The sequence below is a fragment of the Callithrix jacchus genome, chromosome 19 (assembly GCF_049354715.1).
Source record: "Callithrix jacchus isolate 240 chromosome 19, calJac240_pri, whole genome shotgun sequence".
In the NCBI taxonomy this organism is placed as follows: domain Eukaryota; kingdom Metazoa; phylum Chordata; class Mammalia; order Primates; family Cebidae; genus Callithrix; species Callithrix jacchus.
In genome coordinates this window covers 17,179,509-17,200,770 of record NC_133520.1, presented here as the reverse complement: position 1 = coordinate 17,200,770, position 21,262 = coordinate 17,179,509, and the positions used below count along the sequence as shown (strand labels likewise).

Genomic DNA, 21,262 nt, shown 5'->3' with positions numbered 1-21,262 from the left:
CTGGAACAGTGAGCAGAAATGGGGAATTATGAGTACACGCCTCCTGGTGGTGATCAGATGAAATCACTAACTCTTTCACTCAAAGTTAAGTATAGGGTGATCCCAAATCTCCCCAAATTAAAATAGAACTAGACAACCTTTTTTGTTGCACCTGGTATCCCAGACCATAATGTTGCCATCTCTTCCACCTGTACAGAATACAGCTGTGGGGAAATAAACAGATTATTAAGAGGCTGACAAAACCAGTCAATGACATGTATTTCAATTTCTATTATGTGCTAGGTACTGTATTTGGCACGGGAGATCAAAAATGTAAAAATATATGGCTCAATAACAAATAGGAGAAAGAATTACAAAAAGCTTGAGATGCTAATGTTGAACAAAACTTTATAGAATCACCCCCTGTAAATTTTTTAAAACCCATACAAAACTTTATATAGTACAGTTATAGTAAGAATGACAAGCAAGAGCCAAAATGCAGTGTTTGCTATTTTAAATGTTAGCTACTATCCTATGTGACTTATACAAATTATCTCAATCCTTGCTATTGACCTTATTTAGGTAGGTAGCAAGAGAGGCACAGAGAGGATAAGTAACTTGTAAAGGTACTCTTGGCAGTATGAATCTAGAGCTTATACTTCAAACCTCTAAACTGTATTGGCTCAATATAAAAATATGGACCAGATTTGCATGAAATTTGTCAAAGAGGTTGCCTCTGGGGTGCAATGGTATTGGAGAAGGCATTATAGGAGAACTTCAATTTATCTGTAGTGTTTTATTCTTGAAAATTAAGCCAAAAAACCCCTGCTGCCTGTGTGAAAGTGAGCACTTAAACTAATCTGTTTGTATAGGCTGGAAGTGGGATAAAACACAAAAACAGCTACCTGAGGGCTCTGTGGAAATGGAACTAAAACATGCAATTTTTCTTACTGATACATATTTTACATATTCATAGGGTATATGTGCTATTTTGATGCCTGCACAGAATGTATTATGATCAAGTCAGGGTATCTGGGCTATCCATCACCTTGAGTATTTATCATTTCTATATGCTGGGAACATTTCAAGTTTTCTAGGTACTTGAAATATACAATATTTTGTAAGGTGACAATTGTCAGATATTAAACAATGGAACTTGTACCATCTAACTTTATATTTGTATCCATCAAGCAAACTTTCTTCATTCCCCCTTCATACCCACACACTTTCCAGCCTCTGGTTATCTATCATTCTACTCTTTACTTTCATGAGATTCACTGCTGTAGCACCCACATGTAAGTGAGAACGTGAAATTTATCTTTTGCGCCTGGCTTAACACAATATTGATGCAAATGACATAATTTCATTCCTTCTTATGGCCAAATAGTATTCAATTATATATCTGCTACATATTTAGAACTCTCTTTGTCCATTAATAGACAGGTTGATTCCGTATCCTGGCTATTGTGAATAGTGCTGCAATAGTGTGACTGGTTATTCCTTTGACACAGTGATTTCTTTTCTTTGGATAAATACCCAATGAGACTGCTGGATCATATGGTAACTCTATATTTAGTTTGAGAAATCTTACTGTTTTCCATAGTGGCTATACTTATTTACATTCCCACCAACAATGTACAAGAGTTTTCTTTTCTCCACATCCTTGACAGCATCTGTTTTGTTTAATACTAGCCATTCTAACTGGGCTAGGATGATATCTCACTATGGTTATTAGTGATATAGAGCAGTTTTTCACATAGCTAGGAAGTTTTCACTTGTTATTTTGTTTTTTATCTTTGCCTTCTGGGACACTGAAAATTCATATATTTGGCCATTTGATAGTGTCCCACATTTGCCATGAAAGCTTTAGTCATTCATCTTTATTATTTTTTGTCTATTTCTGTCTGACTAGGTTATTGCAAAAGATGTCTTCAAGTTCTGAGATTCTTCTGCTTGATCTATTGCTGATGCTTTCAGATATATTTTGTAGTTCCAGAATTTCATTCTATTGTATGATACCCATCTCTCTGGTAAATTCCTTAATTATTTTTCTGTTTCTTTGTATTATCTCTCAGAACTCTCTTGTATCTCACTGAGCTTCTTTAGTATCAGTATTTTGGATCATTTTTCCAGGATTTTGTGTAATTCTTTTTGATTGGGATTTGTTGCTGGAGAATTACTGTGTTCCTCCGGATGTGTCACATATCCTTGGTTTTTGATGTTCCCTATGTTTGTATGTTATTTGTGCACCTAGTTTAAAGCTGCTTCTTCCAATTTTTAATTTTGTTTGTAATGGAGAACATTTTCCTGAAGATGTATCTATGAAGATGGTTGGAAAGGACACTTGGCTTTCATTCTGGATGCATTAAGTAGTGTAGTCTCTATCATTCCTTTTGGCCGTAAATAGAGTTAGTGGTATCTGTGGTTTTGTTGGTAGATCAGTGTGGTTGTTAGTGCAGACTGGTTAAGTCTTGGTAGAAACTAAAATATCAAGTGGGCCAGTCTTCAGGCCCCAGTGATGACAGCAGTGGTCTGAGCCTGCCTGTCCTTTCGCCCCAAGGCAGCAAGCATACGATGGCATTGGTGTTAATGGGTCCAGGCAGGTAGATTTTTGGGCATTCAGATGGCTTCCTCAGGTACTGGAAATGGCAGCAGTGGGCCAGGTGGCTGGGCAAGTTCTTGAGCCCCTGGGCAGCAGGTATGGAGTGGTATGGGTGATGACAGAAGCAGTGATGGAAAAATCCCTTGGAACCCAAGTAATCTGTACTAGTGTTGGTGGTGGCTGTGATAGGTTGGGCAGGCCAGTCCCCAGACCTGCAGGTCGCATGTACAGGTGGGTGCCAGCTGTGGTAGTAGCAGGTTCAGTAGGCCCAACTTCAGACTCTAGGAGGAGTGCTCAGGTACCACTGCTGACGAACTGAACTGGGTGATCCTTAGGCCTCCCAGATTGTGCTTGGGTAGTGGCGGCTATGAAGACAGGCTGGGTGGAACGGCCCTCAGGCACTCTGGTGGTGCACGCAGGTGCTGGCTAAGGAAGGCAGGGGTGGGGTGATCCCTAGACTTCTGGTGGAATGCTCAGGTAGGGGCAGCAGCAGCTATGCTGCAGTACTGATATGGAGCGTGGGGTTGCTTTCCCTGGGAGCAGCCATAGTCAGGTAGTTAGGGGACTGAGCTTTGCTCATACCTCTGCCCTGCAGCAGCCCCTCTGCTCAGAGGAATGGGGTCACTGGCTCCCAATTCAGTCTGAGTGGCAGGGCAGGACGTAGTCTGGTAGGGGCTGGACTCTGAAAATCACACTGTGTTGAAGCTGCTTAGGACTTAAGGGTTTGTGGGATCCAGTCTGATATCTCTCTGGAGCAATGCCTTCACGAAGTCTCCAGGCAGCTCCCTGTTAGTCTCAGGGCTTGTGAGCATCAAGGGGGTCCCTCATGGTTAATGCTATTAGAGTTCACAGTGGGTATTTGGGCTGCTGGGGGGGTCCCACTTACTCCTTCCCCATATAGGAAGCCTCTCTAGATAAGGCTGCCTTATTTTTCTCTCTTTCCTTGCTTTCGGAGTTTCTTATCACTTCTTGGTTGAATTCCAGTGCTCTCTCTTAGATGATCTATTTGAAGTGTGATTACCTACTGCCTCACTATTACTGTAATTATTTCACTATTTTGGTTCCACTCTGCGGAGAGGTAAGTACCAGTCATGTTGAAACCCCTCCTTTAATTCAGCACTTTTAAAGTGTCAGTATTCATTCCTTTTAACAGCTTTGATTGTACAGACTCTCACTCAGGTTCATTTTCCCCCTCTTTTGTTGGAATTTACTCAACCTAAAATAGAAATTGTTTGGGGGTAAAACTTACTCCTCTCTTTAAGTTACCACTTTCCTCTTTCTTTTTTTTTTTTTTGAGACAGTCTCTCTCTGTCACCCAGGCTGGAATGCAGTGGCATGATCTTGGCTCACTGCAACCTCCGCCTCCTGGGTTCAACCGATTTTCCTGCCTCAGCCTCCTGAGTAGGGATTACAGTCATGTGCCACCACAACTGACTAATTTTTTATATTTTTATAGAGACTGGGTTTCATCACCTTGTACAGGCTGGTCTCAAATTCCTTGACCTCGGGTGATTTGCCCACTTTGGCCTCCCAAAGTGCTGGGATTACAGGTGGGAGCCACTGCGACTAGCCCACTTTCCTCTTAAACACGCGATGTTTGGAGGGGAGTCAACATTTTTAGCAAATGATTGTAATGAAATTAAGTTACTGAGTTTTTTTTTTGTTTTTTTTTTTTGTCTTTTTTGGTGGTTTTACCTTGAGGGCAGCCATAGTTGCAGCATTAATAGCAGGCAGCTAAAATATAAATTTAAAAATCTGCCATCTTTCAAGACACACAAACCACGAAAAGGAGACTGGGAGCAATAAGAACAGTCAGAGAGTGAGGGGATGGGGAAACCCTGGAGACAGCTAGAGAAAGGGAACCCATAATTCCATGTTTAAACTCAGTCCAAGTCTCTGGCTGACCCCTGTACCATATGGGCAAGAGAAAACTGAAAACAGTTTGCAACTGAGGCTTAAACTAAAGAAAATAAATGAGGTAAGATCCACTGCCCTCTTGCAGGTGTGACAGTCTGCAATTTGGATCTAAACAAGTGAATTATCCGTTAAAAAAGGAACACCAACTCTTTTCTAAGCAATGTAACAGAATCTAGAATCCAACGTACCATTTGCAATGTCTAGAATATAATCTTAAATTACTTGACTTACAAAGAGCCAGAAAAATGAATTGTTCTCAAGGGAAAATAAATCAATGGAAGCCAATCCCAAGATAATCCAGATGTTATCAGATAAGGTAGTAAAGGATAATAACCATGTTAAATGAGTTAAAAAAACATATACTTAGCCTGGGCAACATGGTGAAACCACATCTCTACAAAAAATACAAAAATTAACTGGGTGTGGTGGTATGCACGTATAGTCTCAGCTACTTGGGAGGCTGCGATGGGAGGACTGCTTGAGACTGGGAGCAGGTTTTGCCACTGCACTCCAGCCTGGGTGACAGAATGAGATTCTTTCTCAAAAAAGGAAAGAAAAGTAAAGAAGAAAACATATACATTTGCAATCAACCAAAAGATGATAAATCTCAGCAGGAAAACAAATACACAAACAAATGAAGGTCAGGCATCATGGCTCATGCCTGTAATCCCAGTTTTTTGGGAGGCTGAGGTGGGCAGATCACTCGAGCCCAGAAGTTCAAGACAAGCCTGGGCAACATGGCAAAACCTTATCTCTACAAAAAATACAAAAAGAAATTAGCCAGGAATGGTGGCATTCGCCTATGGTTCCAGCTACTCTGGTGGCTGAGATAGGAGGATTGCTTGAGCCCAGGAGGTTAAAGTTGCAGTGAGCTGTGATCATGCTACTGCCCTCTAATCTGGGTTAGAGCGAGACTCTGCCTTAAAAAAATAAAAAAATTTTAGAACTGAAAACCAGTATTTGAAATGAAAAAAGTTCACTTGATGGGCATAAGAAGACTGGAGAAAACCGAGAAAGTAAACTTTAGGACCAATTAATTGAAATCATTCAATTTGAAGAAGAGAGAGAAAAACAGAACTGAACATTATGCTAAATGAAAGAAGCCAGTCACAGAAGACCACATATTGTATCATTCCATTTATAGGCATGTGTATAATTGGCAAATCTAGAAAGAAATTACTATAGTGGTTGTATGGGGTTGAAAGAAATAGGTGAAAGTATTGCTAACGTGTTCAAGTTTCTTTTCAGCTGATGAAAAGGTTCTAAGTTTATATTGTGGTGATAGCTGCACAACTCTGTGAATAAACTAAAACATGTACTTTAAATGGATGAACTTTATGGCTTGTTCATTATATCTTAAATTTAGGATAACCGAAAAAAAAAAAAAAAAAAAGAAAAAGAAAACCTTAAGGACACATGGGATAATTTACAAAAGTCAAATATATGAGCAATTGAAAAAATATATATATATATGAGTAATTAAGGTACCAGAAGAAGCAAGGAGGACAGAGATTATGAATAAATTAGGCAGAAAATATCTTCCTTCCTTCCTTCCTCCCTCCCTCCCTCCCCCCTCCTTCCTCTCTCCTTTCTTTTTCTTTTCTTCTCTCTCTCTCCCTCCCTCCCCTTTCTCTCTCTCTCTCTCTCTCTCTCTCTCTCTCTTTTTCTTTCTTCAGAGTCTCTCTGTCACCCAGCTGGAGTGTGGAGGGCAGTAGTGTGATCTTGGCCAACTACAATCTCCACCTCCCAAGTTCAAGTGATTCTCCTGCCTCAGCCCCAAGTAGCTGGGATTACAGACTCCCATCACAATGCCCAGCTAATTTTTGTATTTTTAGTAGAGACAGGGTTTCACTGTGTTGGCCAGACTGGTCTTGAACTCCTGACCTCAAGTGACCTGCCCACCTCAGCCTCCCAAAGTGCTGGGATTACAGGCCTCAGCAACCATGCCTGGCCAGAAAAAAATATTTCAAGAAATAATAGCAGAAAACTTCCCTATTCAGTAAAAAGGAATTTACAAATTCAAAAAGCTCTGCGAGCCTCAAACAGGATAATTATGAAGGGAATCATGACTAGACGAACCATAATTAAACTGCTAGAAATGAAAGACAGAAAATCCTGAAAGTACCCAGGAAAAATTGCATATTATATTGCAGGGGAATGATTTTAACAATCACAGACGTTCTCAATGAAACCACAGATGATAGTGGAACATCTTCAGGCAATGAAAAGAAAAAAAGCTGTTGACCCAAAATTTCATATCCAGCAAAAACGTCCTTCAAGAATGACAATGAAATAAGGACATTTTCAGATAAAGGAAAACAAAGGTAATTTATTACCACCAGACTTGTACTATAAGAAATGTTAAGGGAAATTCTTTAAGGAAATGATACCAAAGAGGAAAATGATGGCATCACCAGGGAGAAATATTATGAGTTCAGGGAGGAAGTTGTGGGTTCAGTTTTTGACATGTTCAATCTGAAGTACTTGCAGAGAGGTTCAGGCTAGGCATATAGATCTGGGTCAACACAAGTAGAGTGAAAGAACAAAACAAAACTAGTACAGATGAAACTGTCCAAGAAGGTATAGGTTGAAAGCAAAAAAAAGACCAAACACCAAATCCTGGGCCTTGGTAACACTTCAACCTAGGTAAAAGCAACTATGAAAGAATAAAGAGAAAGACAAAAGAAGAACCAGAAAGGAGTGGTCTATCATAGATTCTAAGGAAAGAATTTGATTGAAATTTTAACAGTGGCCTAAAGTGTAACATATTATACAAGCAGAAGAAAAGATCTGGAAAGTTTCAGGGTTTCTGATAATTAGATATGTTAATAACTTTAGCAAGAGTGATTTCATGAAGAGGGCTACTTTAAAAAGTAGATTAAACCAAATAAGAGATAGAAAATATGAAACAATAACAACTAAAAGAGAATGCAGGGTTAAGATATTTGGGAAAATAGGTCACAGAAATTCTTGAGTCTTTCCTGAGAAGAATCAGACAAGACAGAGAGAGCTTGAAGATACAGGAGCCATGGGGATACATGTAACGGCTGAAGGTCTTGGGGAGGATCGAGAACGTTTCTCAATTTTAGCTGCACATGGGAATCCCTTGAGGAACTTAAAAAAAAAAAATGCCTGGCCCACTTCCAAGAGACTCTCATTTAATTAAAACTTGAGAATGAAGAATGAGAAAGAAGGTGCAAATTTGGGTAAGTTTGTAGGAGAGGAAATAGAAATACATTTATAATCCATTTTAATTATCTCCCAAAAGTTCTAATACCTGCCCCTTTGCCACACAAAGCACTTATCTAGTTCATTTTCTATGCTTTTAGGTGGCAGATATTTAGGGAAGGTGAATTCCATTAGTATGACTATGTCCAGGTAGGATTATTTACATCCTGCCCATGTAGGGTGGAAAGAACTGGACCAATGATCTTTTCTACAAAGCTATCTATCAAAAAAACGCTAAGCATTTATATGGTTCTCTGACTGATTGATTATAGACTAATCGACTGACTTAATTTATTTTGAGATTCGGTCTAACGCTTTTGCCTAGGCTAGAGTGCAATGGCACAATCATAACTCAACACAGCCTCGAACTCCTGGGCTCAAGCGATACTCCCACCTCAGACTCCGAAGTAGCTGGGACTACAGGTGCATACCACTGTACCAAGCTAATTTTTTATTTTCTTAGATATAGGGTCTCACTGTGTTACCCAGGCTAGTCTCAAACACCTGGCCTCAAGCAATCTTCCTACCTCAGCCTCCCAAGTTGCTGGTATTATTGGTGTGAGCCACTATAATCAGCTCAGATTTTTAAAAAAAGCATTCATATTTCACCTCACTTTTATGTCTACAATATTTCTGTGACCTAAATAGAATAGGTATGTATCTCATTAAATTAGGAAAAGAGGACCCAAGAAGATGAAATCACTTTGCCCAAGAGTCCAGAATGAAACAAAGGGCTTCCATACTTAGTTGCAAAGGTTTCCCCTGCAAGAGGGCTTATGGCTGATGGAGTGAGTGGAGCTAATATCTGTTCCGTTTACCAAAAACAAACCACAGTGCTTGGGAATAGTATCCGATCAGACTAATTCACACTAGAGTACCTATGGACTACTGAAAGCCATGAAAAAAGCCACCTGCCCCAATTTCTAACTCAGTGCCTTTACTTCTAGATCTCCTGGGCTCATTGTCATAGACTGATTCACACGTAGAGTTGTAAAAATTAAACAAAAGGACCAAAAGATATGATGTTTTCCATTACTTTGGTTAGGTAAATTTTCATTATCTTAAATTATTTTTGGCCGGGCGCAGTGGCTCACACCTGTAAACCCAGCACTTTGAGAGGCCGAGGCGGGTGGATCACGAGGTCAAGACATCGAGACCATCCTGGACAACATGGTGAAATCCCGTCTCTACTAAAAATACAAAAAATTAGCTGGGCATGGTGGGGCGTGCCTGTAACCCCAGCTACTCAGGAGGCTGAGGCAGGAGAATTGCCTGAACCCAGGAGGCGGAGGTTGCGGTGAGCCGAGATCGCACCATTGCACTCCAGCCTGGGTAACAAGAGTGAAACTCCATCTCAAAAAAAAAAAAAAAAATTACTTTTACAAACTCAGAGTGAACTCTGACACAGGAGTGTAGTAAACTAGATCACAAGCAAACCTAGTTTTATACTTAAATATGTTAATAAAAAGTTATGCAGAAAATAAAAAAAATCATGCCACATTTCCCCTTCAAGGTTCTAGTTTCAACTGCAACCATAGAAGATTAAAACTGACTTTCTTAAAAGTCCAAGCCAGGCTGGGCATGGTGGCTCATGCCTATAATCACAGTACTTTGGGAAGCCACAGTGGGAGATCACTTGATTTTAGGAGTTTGAGACCAACCTGGCCAAGGTGGTGAAACACTGTCTCTACTAAAAATACAAAAATTTGATGGGCATGGTGGTGTGTGCCTATAATCCCAGTTACTTGGGCAGTTGAGGCATGAGAATCGCTTGAACCTGGGAGGTGGAGGTTGCAGTGAGCTGTCACGCCACTGCATTCCAGCCTGGGCAACAGAGTGAGAGTTTGTCTCAAAGAAAAAAAAAATCCAGCTTAACCTCCTGAATGAGGTGAATAAATGAAAATACTGCTTTTTAAAATAGAGTGATAACGGAGATATTCAGTGATAAAGGAGATTATAATGTCTGTCACTATTATTCAGAGATTACAGTCAGATTAATTCAGAGACTCCTTTGCGATAAATGTTTGTTGGTCCATTTAAAAAATTTATTTAGTGAGAAACAAATGGAAGGAGAAAAAAGAAAAATAGAAATGAAGAGCTCATTCAGATAACACTGATACGTTTTTCCCTAGCTGCTACAGTATTATTCTGTTATATCACTTTAAATCTTTCTTGTCCATTATAACAGTAAAATAAACACAGGAAAATCAATTTTAAGTAATAGTTGAAAACATACTAGAAAATTAGGGCATTTAAACCAAATACGTAAGTTTTTAGGCAGAAAATCATGTTCAGTTTATCAGCCTTATAGCTCATGTAGATTTTATGAGTAGAATTAAAGTAACTCTGGGCCAGGCACGGTGGCTTATGCCTGTAATCCCAGCACTTTGGGAGGCTAAGGCGGGCGGATCATGAGGTCAAGAGATCAAGCCCATCCTGACCGACATGGTGAAACCCCGTCTCTACTAAAAATACAAAAAAATTAGCTGGGCGTGGTGGCACGTGCTTGTCGTCCCAGCTACTCAGGAGGCTGAGGCAGGAGAATTGCTTGAACCTGGGAGGCGGAGGGTGCAGTGAGCTGAGGTCGCGCCACTGCACTCCAGCCTGGCGCCTGGCGATGGAGTGAGACTCTATCTCAAAAAAAAAAAAAAAAAAGTAACTGTTTTACAAATAGAGTTAATGAGTGCCCAGTGCAAGGTTTTAACCTCAATGAACAATCAAACTAACAACGGTATTGTAGTTATTTATAAATTTTTACCTTATGTGCAAAATTATAGAAAAACTTACTAAAGACTCTTGACTTGCAGGGACAAGCTAGAGATAATGTCCAGTGAGTGAACCTAAAACCAATTTAATTTTATTAAGGTTTTCAGTCATATTAGAATCTTAGTCATCTGGCTGGGTGCAGTGGCTCATGCTTATAATCCTAGCACTATAGGGGGCTAAGGCAGATGGTTGCCTGAGCTCAGGAGTTCGAGTTCTAGACCAGCCTGGCCAATATGGTGAAACTCTTTCTCTACTAAAAATAAAAAAAAATTAGCTGAGCATGGTGGTACGTGCTTGCAGTTCCTGCTACTCTGGAGGCTGAGGCAGGAGAATCACTTGAACTCGGGAGGCAGTGGAGGTAGCAGGGGGCCAAGATTACACCACTGCACTCCAGCCAGGGCAACAAAACAAAACTGTCTCCAAAAAAAGAATCTTAATCATTTATGGAGGTAAAGTAGTAACTCTGATAGGAGAAAGTGTAGAAACAATTACAGCTTATCTCCCCACTGTAAAGGTCAAGGAGATGAAAGAGGGTTAGCGCAAACTTACCTTTCTCAAACTTAGAAAAGGCAACTGACTTGAGACTGCACTGATGACCTTTGCACGTTCCAATCAGCTCACCAGCTTTTACGTCCCAAAATTTGGCTGTTTGATCACCTGCTGCTGTAACCTTTCAAAAACAAGGTAAGCACAATTTAATAAAGCAATCCCTTATCAATATTTACCCAGATCCTAATAAAATAAAAGTCACTTACAAGTTTAAGTTCACCAGGGACCCAGGCCAGGTCAAAGACAGCATTCCAGTGAGCCATCCATTCTAAACAAAGAAAACAGTAAATGTGAAAAGTCTAAATTGTGATTTTTGGCTGCCATATAAATAGTAGTTTAAACAGCTGGAAAGATGTAGTAGTAAAAAGATCAGTAGTCAATAATTTGAAAAATGCAAATCAAAACCACAATGAGCTACCATCTCACGCCAGTCAGAATGGCGATTATTAAAAAGTCAAGAAACAACAGATGCAGGCAAGGCTGCATAGAGATAGGAACACTTTTACACTGTTGTTGGGAATGTAAATTAATTCAACCATGTGGAAGACAATGTGGTGATTCTTCAAAGACCTAGAACCAGAAATACCATTTGACCCAGTAATCCCATTACTGAGTATATAACCCCCAAGATAGAAATCATTCTACTATAAAGGTACATGCATGCATATGTTCACTGCAGCACTATTCATGATAGCAAAGACATGGAATCAACCCAAATGCCCATCAATGATAGACTGGATGAAGGAAATGTGGTACATCTACACCATGGAATACAATGCAGCCATAAAAAAGAGGTATCAGAGATCATGTCCTTTGCAGGGACATGGATGGAGCTGGAAGTCACTATCCTCAGCAAACTCAACACAAACAGAAAACCAAACACTGCATGTTATCACTCATAAGTGGGAGCTGAAGAACGAGAGCAGGTGCACACAGGGAGGGGAAAACACATATTGGGGCCTGTTGAGGGGAGCAGAGGGAGGGAGAACATCAGAAAAAATAACTAATGCATGCTGGGCTTAACACCTAGATGATGGGTTGATATGTGCAGCAAACCACCATAGCACACGTTTACCTATGTAACAAACCTGCACATCTTGCACATGTACCCTGGAACTTAAAATAATAAAAATAAATAAAGATTCACACATAAAAAATCAGTAGTCAGCACCCTAGGGTGCATGAGCCAAAGAGAATTTGTGGACTCAGACATTACACGTTCCCTTAATTACCACATGAGAACTACTACCATCTGATGTCAAATTCCTTTCCATAAGTTCATTAGTAATATATTCTCTAAAACAGAATCTATCTGAAACACATTCCAGTTCAAAAATCTTCATGATGCTGGCTGGGCACAGTGGCTTACACCTGTAATCTCAGCACTTTGGGAGGCCGAGACAGGCAGATCACATGAGGCCAGGGGTTGGAAACCAGCCTGGCCACATGGTGAAACCCCTCTCTACCAAAAATACAAAAACAAAAACAAACAGAAAACAAAAAAGAACTTCATGATGCTCTCTGAATGGAATGTAAAATACTTTGGTTTGACATTCAAATTTCTGCTTGCTTTAGCCTTTATCTTGGTTGCAAGCCTCATCTCTCACTGCTCTAGATATATCTTATTCCAATCAAATTGGTCACTTCCTATTTTATTATATCCTATGCCTTTTCTATCTCTAGACCTTTGCTAATGCCTTTCCCTCCACCTGGAGTGCCCTCTTCCATTTCCAGTGGTCTAAATAGACCAGTGGAATTTTATAATATATAAATTTTCCTAGCCTTCTTTCCTAAGAGGTGGGCAGATGAGTGAGTTCTCACTCTGTTAGTTCCCTGGAGAGCTGGTTGTTGAAAAAGGGCTTGGCACCACCTCCCTTTTCTTGCCATGAGACCTCTGTATTCATGGGCTCCTCTTTGGCTTAATGAGTGAGGATAGCCTGACGCCTTCAACAGATGTCTAATCTTCTAGCCAGCAGACTCATGCACCAAATAAACGTTTTCTTCTTTTTAATCTACCCAGTTTCAGTTATTCCTTTATAGCAACACAAGACAGACTAAAACAGAATGTGTCCAAATAATAATTCACTTGAGGATTTATAAATTATTTTAAATGTTAAAACAAAAATTGGAGACCTAGACTTACCTTTGAAGCACTTCTTTCTGAAAGTTTGTGATTCAGTGTTATACAATCGAACAAAGCCTTCTTCATTGGCAACTGCTAGGATATGTTCCATATTGGGAGCTAAATCAGAAATAAAGAATGAAATACATAGAGTAACACAAACATTTTTAAGTTTACTGAAAAACCACCAAAATTATCTTCAAATCATCTCTTATTTAGAGAAGGGCTAAATCGAGGGTAGTACTTAAAACAAGAGTGGCACTGGCCAATGGTAAACAATGGCATATGATGATGTAGGCCGCCAGCAGGCTGAGTCTATTAGTTTTATTTTTTATTACATTTTTATTAATTTTCACCACAATCATGACTACATAAGAGTCTATTAGATTTGTTTATTTTTGAGACAGTCTCACTCTGTCACCTAGGCTGGAATGCAATGGCATGATCTTGGCTCACTGCAACCTCCACCTCCCAGGTACAAGTGATTCTCTTGCCTTAGCCTCCCCAGCAGCTGGGACTACAGGCATGCACCATTATGCCTGGCTAATTTTTGTAAGCAGTCTGTTAGCTTGAAATTTCCTTTTCACAACTTTTTCTCTTTTTTCTCAAACTATTATGGGTGAAGACAAGTACTTCTATTTCTTTCTTTTTTTTTTTTGGAGATGAAGTTTTGCTCTGTCACCCAGGCTGGAGTGCAATGGCATAATCTTGGTTCACTGTATTCAAGCAATTCTCCTGACTCAGCCTCCCAGATTCAAGCAATTTTCCTGTCTCAGCCTCCTGAGTAGCTGGGATTATAGGTGTGCACCACCACACCCAGCTAATTTTTTGTAATTTTAGTAAAGACAGGGTTTCACGTTGATCAGGCTGGCCTTGAACTCCTGAACTCAAGTGCTCCAGCTGCCTTGGCCTCCCAAAGTACTGGGATTACAAGTGTAAGTCACTGTGCCTGGTCCCGCCTTGGCCTCCCAAAGTGCTGGGATTACAGGTGTGAGCCACTGTGCCTAGCGAAGTACTTCCATTTCTGTTCATATATTCCCCAATGAATCATGGAAAGATACATTCAACCAGATCAAAGGGTATGTATCTACTGGGTAAAACAATTTCATAATAGCTGAACCTTTGCAACCTTTTTCTTAATATCACTTAAAAAAAAATGGTGCTATAAGAGTCTATGCTTTAGAGGAAATATAGTTATGCTAATGATGCACAGAGATTAAGTTATTTTATAAATCAGAAGACAATGGTCTTTAAAAAAAACTCTAACATCCACCTAATTTACTTTTCTTTGAAAGGGAAATACTACAGTATATTTTCCCTGTAAGTGTGAAATAGATGATTTCTGTCCAAGCCTTGCCTAGAGAGTAATTCTCTTACCAGAAGAGAAGGTACATCCAAAAGGAGGAACTGGGACTCCTGTTTCTCCATAAGAAGTGTGTTCATCATTACCACTGCACTGATAACCAGCCAGAAGGGATTGTAGAGGGTATTGTGAAGACCATCCTAAAACAAGACAATTTCTTATAGAATTCCAATAGAGCATTACATTTCAGCATTTTTAACAAATGCAGAGGTAAATATTTGTTCTTAGGAAACTTTAGATATTAACACAGATCCACTTACTATTAATATCTATGGAAGAATCAGTTTCTGGTATTTTCTTAAAGAATCCTAAGGAAGAAATGAAAGAACACTTCCAACTTCTGGGGACATATAGCTTTGGGCTTACTATCTTAAATGTAGACTCTCACTAGTTCATTGAGATAAGAAGAAACAAGAGGCCTTTGCATATTAAGAAAGATCTTCTCCATTCTTGTAAGAGACCACCATGAAAGCATTCTATTAAAACCACTATTCCCTTCCATTAAATCCTTACTATGTTTGTGGAGTCACTAAATCAACAACATTACTATAAACTCTCAAGTTACTTGGAACATCATACAAAATCCAGTGGTCAAAAAGCCAAAGAAAATAGTATGTCAATGCACCTACTACAGCCAGTAACATATTCACTCATCCTAAGGTTAGCTCCTTTTCCCTTTAGTGCTGAAATTGTAGGAATCTAAAATGTCAATAGCAACAATCATAGTATCTTAGTACTCCCAGAAAACATTTAGTTAGCCCTGGCTAGCCGTAGTGGGTCAGGGAAGTCTTTACAGGAAGTCTTGAATGATGGGTAAATTTTCACTTAAGTTAGAACACAGAACAGGAAACTCAGGATGGAAGAAAAGTTTATTCTGCTTGGGTCAGAGACCTAATGTGCACTATGGTCCCACATAGTAAGACATCTTCAGAGATTTGTTTTTATCATACTGATTTGTGTTTAACAAATCTTAAATATATAAAAGAAACATTCATTCAACAAGTAATTACTGAAAATCAAATGTTCATTAGCATTAGAGGAAACACTGAGTTTACAATATTATTAAAAGCATCTTAAATAATTAACAAACTGAATTTTAGGGTACTTTGAATTCTCCCTTTTCTTGAAAAGTACTATATGGAGAATACATCTTAACCTGACTTGACTTCAAACAAATCTACATTTGGATGTTCACCCAGACATAACCTGAAAGAATCAGTAGAAGGGCAGCAAAGAAATTTAATCTAAATTTAATAATTAGTTCTGAGGGCATTATGTCACAATTTCAATATCAGATATCATTGTAAAAGAGCTGTAAAGACAACTAAAAGAATGCAATGATTAGTCATGTTGAGTTCACCCAAGTATCCACCTACAGAATAAGTGTGAAAAAACAAAAGCCTCTGTTCAAAGGTTATGTAAATACACACTTGTGTTTCAGAATTTTTTTAAAAAAATCAACTGCAAAATACAAACTCAAAAGAGACTTTTGAACAACTTGGTTGAAATGAAGATGATACGCTCTGAAAAACCTATAATTTTTTTTATAATTAAACAATGACTCTTTAACTCTGGCTTGACTACAATTAACATCCCAATTGTTAATGGTGATGTAATTGGTCCTTGCCTACCCCTCCACTTCTGCAATCCTTGCAATGCATATTTCACTAATAAACCACCCTAAGCTATTTCTGGATTCTTACTGTGTTATGAACATGAAAGCATAATGCTTTCTTCCACAACACATTTGGAAAAGGCTATTATTTCCTTATTGTCCAACTTAAGCCCCTGGAGATACATGCAGATATTTATTCCAAGTAGTATACAATAACGAGAGTTTTCAGAGTCTCAGTTTCCAGATACAGTAGTCACTCCTTATCCATGGTTTCGCTTTTCGTGGTTTCAGTTACCTATGGTCAATGATAGTCTGAAACTATTAAATTGAAAATTCCAGAAATTAAACAATTCATAAGTTTTAAATTGTGTGCCATTTTGAGTAGCAAGAAAATCTCACACTGTCCTACCCTGACCTGTCCAGGATATGAATCATACCTATGTCCAGAGCATCCATGCCATATACATGAACTGCTCTTTAGTCATTTAGCTGCTTTGTATGCCACATAGTTGGAAGGTTGGCAGTAGCCTAATGGTATATCACAGTCCCTCTCTACATCATTCACCTCACTTCATCTCATCATGCAGGTATTACATCATCTCACATCACCACAAGGGTAAGTATAGTACAATGAGATATTCCAAGAGGCCACCTTCACATAACTTTTATTATAGAATATTGTTAAAACTGTTCTATTTTATTCTTAGTTATTGTTAATCTCTTACTGTGCCTCATTAAACTTAATCATAGGCAAATGTCTGTATAGCAAAAAACACGGCATACATAGGGTTGGGTCTTGGAACATATCCTTCAAAGATAAGGAGGTACCACTGTACTCAACTTCAATATACAGTCATATGCCATGTAATGGCATTTTGGCCAAAGACAGACCGCATACACAATAGTAGTCTTACAAGATTGTAATGGAGCTTAAAAATTCCTATTGCTTTTTAATAAAAGGTTCCAAAAGTTAAGAAAAATGAAAAAAACTAAAAATAAAAAAGCTTACAGAGTAAGAAAATAAAGAAATAAAGTATTTTGTACAATTATACAATGTGTCTGTGCTTTATGCTACATGTTACCACAAGGGCCAAAAAGTTAAAAAATTTAAAATGTTTGTAAATTTAAAAGCTATAGTAAGCTAAGGTTAATTTATTATTGAAGAAAATATTTTTAATCAATTTAATGCAGGCTAAGTGTAGCTTGTTTATAACGTCTACAGTAGTATAACATCCCAGGTCTTCACGTTGACTGACCACTCACTCACTGATTGACCCAGAGCAACCTCCAGTCCTGCGAGCTCCCATTCACCATTCATAGTAAGCACCCTCCACAGGAGTACCATTTTTTTAATCTTTTATATCATATATTTACTGCACCTTTTCTATGTTTAGATACACAAATACTATTATGTTACAGTTGCCTACAGTATTTGATACAGTAATATGCTCTACAGGTTTATATCCTAAGAAAAATAGGCTATATAGCTTAGGTGTACCGTAGGTTACATTATCTAGCTTTGTGTTAAGTACACTCTGTGATGTTTGTACAATGATAAAATCACCTAATGATGCATTTCTCAGAATGTATCTCCATTTATAAGCAATTGGATGACTACATACACATTTCCAAAACTCACCTGTCTGAAAAACCTGATGTCTTTGAGGAGATTGAGGTATCACTTTTTTCCTTTCCCTTCATTACTTCCTTTCTTCCACTTTACAAAAGAAAATTCCCATGCCCCAATCTGAAAAAACTTCTGGAACCTTAACTAAGAGATAATAATTCCTTCAATAAAGGAACCATAAACACCCAAATTCATCTCTGTAAAAGATGTTATTTCCAATAAAGTTTTACTTTTGGTTAATAAGAATCAAAATTGGTAATCTATATTGTTTTAATCATATAGTACTAATAATTATATTAAAAATTCAATCCATAAAGAAGTTTTAACACTTGGAGGCTTATAAATGACAGGAAACAGCAATTTAAATACATTTTTTGACACAGAGGGGTATGATAGAGTGATTAGTAAAAGAGCTTTTCAAGCATAAAATTAAATTACATTAGGAGAAATTCTGTGGGAGAAATGAAATGGAAATAAATTCAAGAGGAAAAAGCAGCAACCTGGAATGTCTAACAGTTAAAGAGGAGATTTATTTTTCTAAAAAATGGATGATTTGATTATTAAATCACTATAGTATTTACATTATATTAGATACACTTAAAAGAGTGATATAGCATTTTTATTTTAAAATGTCAATATTCCCAATATGGTCAGAAATTACATTCTTTGCATTTTTAAAAATTTATTATAAAGCTTTTAGATATCAATTTAAAAATACACAGAAGAGTAATCAGATTTCCATTTTGGAAGAATCATTAGCAGCAATATGGAGAATAAACTGAAGAGAGAGAAACTAAGAGGCCATTTGGGAGACTTCTTACAAACCAGACAAGAAGGTATTAGGGCCTAACCTAAGGGAATGCAATAGTAAAAATAGAACACATCCAAGACACAGTAAAGATGCAGAATCAGAACAGATAGGAGAGGATGGACTCCAGGGATTTTAAGAAAATGTTCTCAATGTGTATCTATGAGGAAGATGAAGAAGTTTTTAGTCGACTCAGGTTTCTGGCTGGGAAAACTGGTTTAAATAATGAAGCCACTCCCTAAAATGGTAATATACCAGGTTTAGGGAAAAAGTGAGTTCAGTTTTGGGCATTTGAGTTTGAGATGCTTGTGGGACTGACCATCTGAGTGAAAATCAACCCTCTCAGATTTTATAGAAATTAATCTAAAGCACAGGAAGTCTTCCAATAACATCATTTTGTACAGTATCATTTCCTCATACTGTTCATGAGAAAAATATCAATTCCTGTTTGAGGCCACTGGCTATATGGAGTTTGCACATGTTCTCCCCATGTTCATAGGGTTTTCTCCAGGTACTCTGGTTTCCTCCCACATGATAAAGATGTGTATATTAGGTTCAATGGCATGTCTACATGGTCCCAGTAGATATGGATGTGTGTGAGTACTTCTTGTGATGAAATAGCGGCTGGTCCAGAGCTGGTTTCCACCTTGCACCATGAGCTGCCAAGATAGGCTTTAGGCACCCACAGGCCTGAAGTGGAATTAAGTGTGTCAGAAAATGAATGAATACAAATAATTGTAAAGTAAAAATCTGTAAACTCTACGATAATCAGAGTAATTAACGATAGTATGAATGAATGATAGTAATGAATGATAAACAATTTGGTATGACAGGGCTCAGTGAGCTGCCATATTTGTAACTGTTTTTGAACTGGGTGGTGGTAGGAGGTACTTCTTCCAATTTTCACTTTTCAAATATTTATTCCTTGATTTAGCCCACCACCACTACGACCGAGGTCATTCACTGATGCACCAAAACTTGGGTAAATAATTATCTCACTTGTTTCTATTAATCTTTTTCAAATGCACGTATAGCACAATTATTTCAATATTTAATATTAAAAGTGTTTGGGTCTTTAGGAGTTTGGTGGTGTTTGTGTGACCTATATTATGCCAGTGGAACTTAATTCTTGTTTATATCAAGTAGCCTATAGTATAGTTGGTTTAGTTATACACTGTTTTCCTTAAAGTCACAGTTTCCAAGAGCCTATCTAGATATTAAGTGAGGACTTACTGTATAAGAAATAGAAGCTTGTACGTAGAAGTGGAAGAAGCCCTGGTTATGGCTGTGACCATCCATACTAGTAGGTAGAAGAAAAGGGGCCAAGGATGAAACACCAACACTGAAGATGAAAGGAGATGATTGTATAGATTTCAGTTGGCAACATATTATAACGAGAATGAATTTCAGTATGGAAAGAGAAAAGAAAGGTAAACACATGGAGAATTAGAAGAAAATCTGTCACAAAACAGAGGATGAACAGCTCCCTTAGGACACACATATAACAAAGTGTGGAGGTATAATAAAACCCAGGCAGTTTAACTCCAAAGACAGAGCTCTTAACCAGTTGCGTACTGTCACTCTTAAAAGGATAGAGAAGTTACTCAAACAAGGTCCCAGGAGAGACGGAAAGAGGAGCATTTAGAGTATAATTACAAAGATTATCTAAGAAGGAAATAAATAAGGATGGTATAAAGTTTTAGATTGGCAGCAGGAAGTTGAGGGGCTACTTCTCAGTCTCCTCAATATCATTTTCCTAGACATCCCTGAATATAAAAATTGCCTTCTTGGATTCGTTTCACATGGTTTCAAGGGGAAAAAGAACCTCTGGGTATAGACGACCTTTACATGAGTGAGATTTTATTTTTGTCCAAGGTTAGTCTGGGTAGTTAAATCTCTTATCAGAAGCTTATCAAAAAGTTTAGGTTGATGACACCCAAACCTGACCTCAAATCTCTTATTGCCAATGCTTTAGTGTAAGAACCTAACGAACTGTAGAAAATAAGTTAGATTTTTACATACAAACACGGGAATATGTTCAACTTACACCATTAAAGTGAAAAACAGGACATTTTGATTCTATTTCTGAAAATAATAGATATTACGTCTAGCATGGAAAACATCCGGAATAATATACTTCAATCTATTAGCAGGGGTCATCTCTGGGGGATGTGGTTACAGGCATCTTTCACGCTATAATTTAAATTTTTATGACGATGTAGTAAACGTGGAAAAAAAGATTTTGATCCTGTTAGAAGCAGATATCCTCTGCTTGACTGAGTTTCTTAAGAGCGGGTCATATTCACTGATACATATCCATAGCAAATAGCTGGGCTCACTAAGGTTCTACAACAAACAAATGAATTAATCAATGAGTATCAGTTTTGGCCATCTCAAATAATTGTTGAGAGAAACATACACACACAAATGCATGCATTTTCCAGTTAACGCTCAATGTAGGTATCAGCTGCAAAGGGCCTTGCAAGGCAGTTATTTCAACATCCCTACCTACGTTTCGATTTTAAAACCTCGATTATGACTAAAAGTGCACAGCTTTCCTCAGTAGCCCCCGTTAACATTAATTTACCCTTGCCATTACAGAACTCAGAAGCTGAGCTGGAGTCGGCCCTGGTAGGAGGTGGCGTGTGGGAGCTGAATTCCGCCAGCCGCGAGCAGCGGTTGGGAC

General features: G+C 38.3%; 1 protein-coding gene across 5 annotated transcripts in view; it reads right to left on the bottom strand.

Moving 5' to 3' along the window:
* DTL (denticleless E3 ubiquitin protein ligase adapter) overlaps positions 1–21,262 on the bottom strand; it is an 84,787-nt gene that overhangs the window by 63,306 nt on the left and 219 nt on the right. For 2 of the 5 annotated variants that reach the window (XM_078356614.1, XM_078356613.1), the window contains exons 2-7: positions 14,787–14,834; positions 14,541–14,666; positions 13,185–13,283; positions 11,248–11,309; positions 11,042–11,162; positions 138–203 (exon numbers count right to left, since the gene is read on the bottom strand). In XM_078356614.1, coding sequence (XP_078212740.1) covers positions 138–203; positions 11,042–11,162; positions 11,248–11,309; positions 13,185–13,283; positions 14,541–14,666; positions 14,787–14,834 — 522 coding nt within the window. Of the gene's footprint in view, positions 1–137; positions 204–11,041; positions 11,163–11,247; positions 11,310–13,184; positions 13,284–14,540; positions 14,667–14,786; positions 14,835–17,780; positions 18,009–21,163; positions 21,238–21,262 lie in introns of those variants that run through there. The other 3 variants (XM_078356615.1, XM_035281408.3, XM_002760547.6) reach the window with 3 other exon arrangements.